The 10,489-nt window shown below is 41.0% G+C and overlaps 1 protein-coding gene across 3 annotated transcripts in view; it reads left to right on the forward strand.

Annotated features, from left to right (window-relative positions):
• The window catches only part of TET3 (tet methylcytosine dioxygenase 3), an 86,447-nt gene extending 76,250 nt beyond the window's left edge, over positions 1–10,197 (forward strand). For all 3 annotated transcript variants that reach the window (XM_032229592.1, XM_032229593.1, XM_032229591.1), the window contains exon 10: positions 1,771–10,197. In XM_032229592.1, the coding sequence (XP_032085483.1) occupies positions 1,771–3,599 (1,829 nt within the window). In that variant the 3' untranslated portion in view covers positions 3,600–10,197. The remainder of the gene's footprint in view (positions 1–1,770) is intronic.
• The last annotated feature ends 292 nt before the right edge of the window (positions 10,198–10,489 follow it).

Consider the following 10,489-nt stretch of genomic DNA (forward strand, 5'->3'; position numbering starts at 1 on the left):
ATTGACCAATGCGACCAATGCCGTCTCTGTGCTGTATCCGGGCCTGAAACCCGACTGAAACAGATCCAGGTAGACAGCTTCATCCAGGTACTGGGGAAGCTGACATGCTACCGCACTCTCGATAACCTTTGCTACAAAGCGAAGGTTGGAGACCGGATGATAGTTGGCTAAAGAAGCTGGGTCCAGGGAAGGCTTCTTAAGGAGGAGCCTCACCACCGCTTCCTTCAAGGCGGTGGGAAAGAACCCCTCTTTCAACAAAGCGTTGGTAATCGCCTGGAGCCAGCCTTGTGTCTCCTCCCGGGAAGCCGAGACTAACCAAGAGGGGCACTGATCCAGCACACAAGTGGCAGCACTGAGTCTCCCCATAATCCTGTCCATGCCCTTGGGGGTCACAGGGTCAAACTCATCCCAGATGGTCTCCACAAGATTCATCCCTGTCGACTCGCCCGAATCTACCCAGTCAGAGTCGAAGCTTTTCCGGATCTGAGTGATTTTATCCTGCAGATACTGAACAAATTCTTCAGCCCTACCCTGCAAGGGGTCTTTCCAAGTTCCTTGGTTAAGTAAGGAGCGGGTCACCCTAAACAGGGCGGCTGGGCAGTTATCTGCGGACGCGATAAGAGCGGAAAAATGTCGCTTTTATCGCCACTAAGTAGGATTTAATATGAATTCTTACTAGTGTTCGATCAGATTCGGACCGGCTGGCCCTCCAACCACTCTCTAGGCGTCTTTTCCGGCGTTTCATCTCCCGGAGCTCCTCGGTAAACCAGGCAGCTACCCGGGATTGACACCGGGTCAGAGGCCGCAAAGGCACAACATGATCCAAAGCCCCAGTGGCTGCCCTATCCCAGGCTTCCACTAGGGTCGAGTTGTGAGCAAGGGATTCAGGAAAAGTCCCAAGCTCCATCAGGAACCTTTCAAGGTCCATCAGGCGCCTGGGGCGGAAGCATCTAGTCGGATCCGCCTCCCTGCGGTGAGGGGTAGCAGTATGGAAGTCAAGCCTGATGAGGAAATGATCCGACCGTGACAAGGGTTGGATAGAAATATCCCCTAAATCTAGATCATTCATCCACTGCCCAGAGACAAAAATCAGGTCGAGCGTGGAGTGGAGTCTTGAATTAACTGAATTAACTGAGTTAGGTCCATAGCCGTCATGGAAGCCATGAACTCCCGAGCTGACTCGGATGTCTTGCCAATGGAAGGCAGATTGAAATCCCCCAGGATCATAAGCCTGGGGAAATCAACCGCCAATCCAGCTAACACATTCAGCAGCTCCGACAGGGCCAATAAAATGTAGCAAGGAGACAGGTACGTAACAAAAAGGTCCACCTGAGGTCCGAGACTTTCCCTAATAACCATTGCCACACACACACACACACACGCCCCTGCCCTGGGCTCTCAGCTGGTAAAACGCCCGGAAGCCTGGTGGGCATAATTCACTAAGGGGAACACCCCCCCTCCCATGGCCCAACCAGGTCTCTGTAATGGACACCAGGTTCGCTCTACCCTCTTGTATGAGGTTGTAAATGAGGGGAGCCTTATATACTTGTCATATCAACTCATGAAATAGGTTAGGTTGAAAGAGAGCTTCTTAGCTTTGTGGGTAAGCTTGATTGCTGATTTGAACTACAGTCTCTTTCAGTGTTTAATAATTTAAAAGATGTTCCCAGAATTCCTCAGCCAAGTCCATGGCCCAGATCTTCAGTGCTTGTGCTAAGGAAGCCAAGGTGACTCTGCAAATTCACATTGATTCCTTTTGTTCATCTGCAGATACAGCTTTGAAAAGTGGATTCTCCCAGCCAGCCATCAAATCTTCCATCAAGGTGGAACCTCAGAGTCATTATAATGCATTGAAGTACAATGGGAATGCAGTGGTGGAGAGCTACTCAGTGCTTGGCAATTGCAGACCCTCCGACCCATACAGCATGAACAGTGTTTATTCTTATCATTCATACTATGCACAACCAAATCTGCCTTCCATGAATGGGTTGCATTCGAAGTTCTCTCTTCCATCTTTTGGGTATTATGGATTTTCCAGCAACCATATGTTCCACTCCCAGTTTTTGAATTACAGTGAGAACAAGAGTGCACCGTGGATAAGCAGCCCCTATGAGAAGAAGCCTGATGTCCAAAACCTACAAGATAATTTGAGCCATGCTTACAGAAATACTGAACTACTGGATGACACACCACCCACTGTACGGAGCAAAAATCACCATCAGCGCACCTACGAGAAAGCCAGCAGACATGCAAGCAAGACCCCAGTGGTGCCCCAGAGATGTCACTCAGTCCCTGCAGAGGCCTTGTCATTTGCACAAAACACAAATTGTTTCAGCAACCGAACAATCAAGCAAGAACCAATTGATTCCTTGGCACCCACAGAGTCCCTTTCTCAACCATCTGCTCTCAATGGCCTGCATTCAAACCTGAGCCCATCTGATTTATCCAGGTTATCTCAGAATGCTGGTCCAGAGCAACAATGGAGCCCTTATAAAGTCAACAGAAATCAGTCCCAACCTGAGAGAAATAGTAATGCTGAAAGCTCATGGAACATGTTTACACCAAACGACAGTGCCAGCATGCTTAATGCAAGAACCCAGAATAAATCAAATTTGTTTGGTTCTCATTCAAATGTTAGCAGGTTATCCCAATCCTACCTTTTGGAGAAACAGTGGAATTTGTTTCCTGGGGAGGGGCAGAATCTGTCACCTAGCCCTGATCTTCTAGGGAAGTCGTGGAGCCCTTGCAAAGTGGATGAAAGCCCATCCCTGTTTTCTGCCAATCCAGACCTTCAGGAGAAAGCCTGGGGCCTCGGGCAATTGGACTTTAGTTCCATCAAAGGGAGCTCCAGACTTCAAGATGAACTCTGGCATCCTAGTAAAGGAGAGGAGAGGAGAACTCCAACACCAAACACAGGTTTACAGAGCAGATCATGGACTTCCTTTGCATCGTTGCCCTCTACAACCTCAAGTGTTTGTGGGGAGAAGCCCCCATTTGCTTCCTTGAAAGAAGAAGGAAGTGCATCATTGCTGGGGGCTGAAAGACCCTGGGATTCATTCAGTTTGGATGACAGCATGGAAGAAACACCCGAGAAGAACATCAAGGAAGAAGAAGATGATGAAGAGGTCTGGTCAGACAGTGAACACAACTTTTTGGATGAAAACATTGGTGGGGTGGCAGTAGCTCCAGCCCACGGCTCCATCCTCATTGAGTGTGCAAGGCGAGAGCTGCATGCCACCACCCCACTGAAGAAACCGAACCGATGTCACCCCACACGCATCTCTCTGGTATTCTACCAGCACAAAAACTTGAACCAGCCCAGTCACGGACTTGCCCTTTGGGAAGCAAAAATGAAACAGCTGGCAGAAAGGGCAAGGGCGAGGCAAGAGGAGGCAGCCAGGCTCGGCCTTCAGCAAGACATCAAAAACCTTGGCAAGAAGCGGAAGTGGGGAGGCAACTTGGCCGTTGAGCCCCAACATAAGGAGAAGAAAGACTGGGTCCCGAAGAGGCAGGCTTTAGCCATTCCCACCAACTCAGCGGTCACTGTGTCCTCTTATGCTTACACCAAGGTAACGGGACCGTACAGCTGCTGGATATGAGAAGAGGACAGCTCTCCGGGGCCATTTTACCTCAACGCGGGCAGCACTGAAATGTAGTGCTGGTCTGTGGTGCTTTTTCCTTTGGAGAGGAACAGAATATCAAGCCAGATGTGAAGTTTCTGTACTTTCACTTGGGAGTTGAGTTAAAGACTTATTGCTGTCAACCTTTTTCAGTAATCTCGTATTTATATCTTTGCATTTTAAATATGTATATCACAGTAATGGCAAAAGAAATTTATAGTGTCCTTTTAAAAAGGACAACTTTTTAATTCCATGTCCAATACTTCTGTATATTGGATTTTTAACTGCAATTATTACAACTCTGAAGCAGATTATTTGATTAACAAAAAAGACAACACCCCACAATAAACCAGGTACAAATTTGCACCTGTTGGGGCTGGTAAATATTTTCCTTTGGAGGTCACCCAGAAAGACGGGTTTCCAATTCAATCAAAGGACTGTTTGATTAAAGTTCAGTGGTTGATGCATGGTGGTTTCTTACTGATTCAGTAGGTTCCAGTGGCTGATAAAATATGGAGAGAAGGCATATGGCGTTCCAGATAAGCAACCATTCCCTGCTCAGTTGTCTGAACAAGATTTAAAAGTGTTCAATTGACATTGCCTTCTCTGCTTCAGATCTCAGTAAGATGAGCTGGACCCTTTCTAGTCTTCTACCAGATCCTGAACAGTAGCATAAATAGTGAAGCTTGAGCAGGAAAAAAAGGAAGGAAAACAGAGGATTATGAGATCTACCAGCAGATACATTTTGCTTTTGTAAATTTCAAGGCACATTTTTTCTCTATCATCAGGTAAAAGAAAAGGATAGTGATTCACACCACAGGCAGTAGTTTTACTGCTCCATTTTAAATAATTTATTCAGTGAGTCCAGTTTAATTTGGAGGGGGGCAGGAAGTTTTTAAAATGAAGTTCTCACAGAGAAGGGGAAAAAGGAAATGAAAGTGGAAGCCAAAAAAATCTAGGGAAAGACAACTTAGGTAAAATAACCTTTGGCATCTTGATTTCTTGCTCTTTATTCCATGAGAATAATGAATGAAACTCCATAGTAAGGACATAAGATTCCTTTTTTTCTTTTGTTAGCAGTGATATTTAACGTAATTTTTAAGTTTGCAGTACTGTACTATATATCCATGCTAGTTTCCTGGGATGGGAAACTAGTTATGCTTATAATAATAGTGACAAGCAATGCTAATAATAAAATGGCAGCTCAAACTACTGTATCTTTAAGAAACCACTCCACAATACCTTTAATGAGCAAATACGCAACCTTTTTTATCATCTCTGGTGCAGTCGGATTAGTAGGGGGACTTCTTACTGTATTTTCCAGTGGTGCAGGCTTACCAAACAAAATAGTTCCCCTTGCAAATAGTTGTCCTAAAATATAAACAAATGTATTGCAAGATTTATTTTACTTTGCCACCTTTGAGAGGAAAGGAGAAGTAAACTTATTTGGTCACTAATTCAGTACAGCATAGCTGGTGCTTTGAAAATGTTGAATCCAGTGTTTAAAACTAATCTGTCATTCTTAGTCTTCTCTTAATAAGATGCCTGATCTTTCTAGGTAACTACAGATCTCTGGCGCTAGATATTCCCTGGCCTAAAGTGATGGTGGGAGAGCATCCTTTCTAAATTAGAATTGAATTCAGTTCAGTCCAGTTTCATCATTTTGCTTAAACTACATGAACAATAGCTTTGGGCATTTCACTTGTTTTATATCACTTATTGATCATAATGACAGAAGTATAAATGTTTTAAATTGCCTATCATGAGTAAGTGGATCCTTGTATGGTTTCCCCCCCAAATCATTTGAATTTCACCCTTTATTAGAAAAGTTCTGAGCGAAAGCATGAAGAGCTATTTGGTTTTTAAATGCTCCCATCGAATCTCTGTGGAAAATACCCATTGAACTCCATGGAAATTGGAGATGGGAGCTCTCAATCCTGGAGGTGGCACCTTTGAAATATTTCCACATTCTCTTTTGTGCCACCTTCAGATTGGGAGGTGGCAACTCTTATGATAAATTTAAGAATCCTTGCCACCTTTTACTACGGGTCTTTCTGTAGAAAAACGGAGATCTCACTCCTTCACCAGGGTAGATCCCCACTGGCTTTAATAAGCCAACACGAGTGGTTTCTCAGTGGTGCAGAAGGCAGAAGAATCAAACCTTTTAAAGATCACCTTCTGAACTTAACCGGTGCCTTTTGAGAAAAGATGGCTTGCAGATCCAACTCTGTACATAACATTTGTTTACTAGGAAACTTTCTCAGTCCTTGCGCCTCGCAGCAGGAGCAATGGGGGGTGGGGGAATCACTGTAGAGCATCCTGCGTGTTTTATGTGGTTCTGATTTTAAACTGTAAATAGCAAAAAAATAATAATTAAAAAGCACTTTCACCAAGATTTAAAAGAAAGAGATACCCAATAACTTGAAGAACAGTATGTTTTAAAGCAGATTATTGTGGGATAAATGTAAATAGAAACAAAATATTTAACAAGCTTTTCCGTCCTTAATTTCTTTTGTTTACTGTATTCTGTAAAATTGCTTATATTTTGCAAGGAGAATCAATGAATTATAATTGATTTTGTACGCATACCTATGAGCATATCATAGCTGTTAAGGCATTTATAGGAAATGTTCTGAGTGTCATAGGATTATACAGACACCAGCCACTAATTTTCCATTGGTGTCAATCAGCCAGGTTTCAGGGCATCTGCACCTGCACTCAGTTAAACCCAAAGTAAAACGGTTAATCATTGGTCCTGAATTGTATCACTTCAGAGTCCAGGTACAATTTAAGAGCCTCTTTGTTTCAAATTAAGATGGTTGGCAGAAGGAGAAGTATTGAGAAGAGATTGCTTTCAAGCAGGGGGAATGAACTGGGCCTTGCAGTCCGTAATGGTTCCATCCAGGAGCCCCCTCTGAACATCCAGTCACGAGACACAATTTCTCTCTCTTGTTAGGCCAACTTCATGCCTGTCTCCCATGGATAGTTTTGAGGTGGATCTATTAACTAGAAAAGAATCTCTTCCACCCCAATATTTTGTATGGTTTGTTTAAGCTTATGTAAATTCCTTGGTTTAGTGTCTCATTTGGTAAATGTTGCTGGGGCGACCTGAAAGCTTCACTTAAATTATTTTAGAGAACAAGAATTTGTAAAAGTATATGGAAAAGAAGGGGCTCCGACACATCTGACTTGTTGAAATAATATTAGTTATTCAAGTTCTGCCTTTGGAACTGTCCAGCCTGGAGATTATAATTTTCTGAGCAGGAAATCTTGTCCACTGGACCTTCCACAAAAGGAGGGTTCCATGTTCTGACTCTTCAAAAACCAGGAACTACCTGAGGGTCAAGAAGTGTTGAGCTGGTAGATCCCAAGATCAGTTTATACACAGAAAAGGAGAAATGCTAATGTAAAGGTCGGCTCCACAGCTGCTTTTATTTTCACTAGTAATCAAAAAGGACCAAATTATGTTCTTTGTTCAAACTTGTGCAAATCCAAAGCAAGTTAAACTGGAATCACTAGTTTTTACTGAAATAGCATACCTTTTGAAGGCCTGAATTACTGTGGTTCAAATATAAAGAAATCTGGTCATGTCAGTATTAAATCTATAGAATGTGAATGCCATCAAAATCTGACACGTTTGTTATTTACTGCAGTTCAAAATCACAAAGTAAACATGTACAATTCAAAATACAAATAGAAAATCACAGAAAACAGAGTTACCATGGATTTCATGGTTGATTATACTTTTTCACATGCCTGATTTAACATAAAGATGTTTTAAGTAAAAACAAGACTGATCCCAGATAAATTTATGTTTTTAATACAAAAAGTCAGCTGCAGTCTGAGGTTTTCATGCTATATATAAAACCTACCTCGTATCTCAGTTGTGAAAAAAAGTTTGCTTCATAATTACATGTGAAAGATAGATCGATGCACGGGATTCTCTGCTTTAGTGTTGTGGATAGAAGTTAGAAATTCTTTTCATTGGCTCTGTCATTTTCTTCTGGTTGGTACAATTCAGAAAATTGTGGGACGCAGTTTATTTGTATTTAGGAGTGTATGGGTAGTTGTCATCTTAAGACTCAAAGATGACAGAGTGAGCTGCTGTTGTGTCAACTCACAAGGAGATCTGTAGGGCTAATGATGCTATTAATTTCTTGCAGTAAGCTTGGTGAGCACTGCCAGTTTGCACTTGTGACTGAATATCCTAAGATGTAGGAAGTCAAGGTGCTAGCCACCCAGGTCATTGCATTGTCTTCTGTAAAAGCATGAATAAATGTTCCAAGAATTGTCTTTTGAACCAACGCGTCAAATATAGCTGAACATTCATAAATCAACAGCAAAATAAATATAATACTGAAATGTATTGGAGGAAGCGTGATGATGGAAAGATGTTATTAAGTGCCATCAAGCTTAACCCTGGTGCTATAGGCAAAAAAAAATCCATAATCCCTGGAAAAGTTCTTGAAATGTTGAATTGTGTTGCACATGAAGACTTGGCTAGTTCTCATTGACTTCTCTGGGAGGAGTTTGAGGTTGTTTGGCTATAGGACACAGCCTCTGCTTTGGGCACTTGAATCTCTTTTTGTCAAATCAGGAGTTGTTCCCATCAGTCATTCTTTATGCACAAAGTATGGGAGGTCAAGTGGCAGATGTACAGTTGACACAAGTCCTTTACCAGTTTTTCAGCTTGACAAAAATGGCTGTTTGTATGCAAAACTTGTTACAAACATTTAATAGGTATGTGTCTCCTTGTTGCTGCTTTGTGATGAGTAGGCAGCTAAGAAGCAGCAAAAGAAGGCATCACAGTGTATGCCTTTTTTGCCCAACATGCCCCCCCCCAGCTCCCTCATGTGCAGGGATTCCATTAGGTCCAACTGAGTGGGGAAGACTGGGAATGCTCACCTAGGCTCAGCTCCCACTCAACTATAGACAAAAGAGGAAGAAACAAAATATTCTGAGATGATTCAGCTGATGGTGCATAATGCCAGGATGTGCTTTGTAGGCTCATTTAAAGGCATATTTTTCATCAAGTAAAATCTTGTAATAAAAAGGTGCTACCTTGATGAGTTCTTTAAAAACAAGTTGCTTTTTAAGGCGAGGGAACAGATTCCATCTTGCTTAGGTGCTATTATCTAACCAGAGAACTCTACAATTAACTAAAAACAGAAAGGTTGAGTATTTAAAATATTTGTAGTTTCTAAAACTTCTATTCTGGATCTAAAATACCTAACTGTATAATCTGATTTCATTTACATATATGTAGATCCTGGACAGATATCTTTGGTTTAAGTGACAGTTCTGCACTCCTAGGGCTGGTTCTGAGAATATAAGATTTGTAGTTTTACAAAATTCACATCTCTGGAAAGGGCTTTTGGGATCAAGCTACAAATTGTTTGATACAAATGGGTAAATGAAAACCTGTTTCTTTAAAATAAAGAAAAGGTACTGCAACCTGTACTCACAGCAACACTTGTGCCAATTTAGCAAGTGTGCATGGTGCAACAATCCATATTACTGTATATTGGTAACTATTATGCAAAACTATGGGTGCTTAATTGAAGTTTTAAGGTCACTCCGAGAGAGCAGCTATTTGTAAAAGCAGCATAGTTGCCACCTTACTTGGCTTGCTGGCTTGCTTGCTTTCATTGTTACCAGCAAACACTTTAGAGCTGTCACCCCAGTGCTGCTTGCCTTGTTGAACCATAGTTAGACATCAGTGTGAGCATATTTATTGAGGTCAATATCAATCAAGAGTCCAGCCTGTTAGCAGGCTAGGTTTGGGCAGGTGGTGTGAATGTGGATTTGATCATACAAGTTTGGCTAATCTTTAGTCTAATAAGTCAGCTTCAACCTGCTATTATGGCTTTGTGTATTTGCTATTTGTAAGTAGATGTGTCTAAAACTTTTACAAAATACTATTTTGGTGCTATTTATTTTCCATTTCTTCAGTCTCTCTTCACTTTGGTTCACAGAATTTGCTTAAAGTGAATAGAATCAGGATTTTCTCATATAAGCTTGCTGTTACCACAATACATTCAAAATACCTCAGAAAACAGAGTATTGTGGCAACCTGTGATTGTTATAAATAATGGCATGGCTGCAAATATTAGAAATAAGATTATGTATTTTATTAATTCAACACTGTACTTGACATCTTAGTAACTGTACAGCCTTTTGCATTCTATTCTTGGGCAATTTCTCACTTTCAATGTTAATGAACTATCTTGAGGAATATTCTAGACTAGAGCATTTAAGAGATGGTGCATTCTTTACAGGGCCTTCCTGAAATAGCTCATAGCAGAATGTGACCCACAAGAGAAAATAGTTTTTGAAGTAACATCTTAAGAAAAATATGGTCAGTAATAAAATAGTTGTTTTAATTAAAAATAAAAAATTGGCATAATTGATGGATTTAAGAAAATTTTTCTCTCTTTTTCTGCAAAATCATTTTTCTTATAAAAGTTTTTGGGGTAGGTTCAACAGGATCCTGATTTTATTATCAGGCACAACCAAAAAAAGGACATGACTTTTCAAAGCTACCATCGAGTGATTCTTATATGGCTGATTAGTAAAATGAAAGCAAGATTAGTGCTGGATGATCATGACAAAATTTAACCCGATATGCAAAACTAGTGATATACCTAAGTGGATTAAACCTTCAGTAAAAATATCTTTAAATGATGCCATTTTACACTTTTAATATCTGGAACATTGCTTTCAAGATGGCAAAATGTAGCTGGTACATTGAAGAGCAAACTAATCTTATTACTGTCCCTTTTAAAAGCAATGAATGCATTGAGACTTTGCATGCAGAAAGATTATTATTACATGGTCAAAACATTTTTTTTAAAGTTTTTATTATTCTT

This window comes from Thamnophis elegans, chromosome 13, assembly GCF_009769535.1.
Source record: "Thamnophis elegans isolate rThaEle1 chromosome 13, rThaEle1.pri, whole genome shotgun sequence".
In the NCBI taxonomy this organism is placed as follows: Eukaryota; Metazoa; Chordata; class Lepidosauria; order Squamata; family Colubridae; genus Thamnophis; species Thamnophis elegans.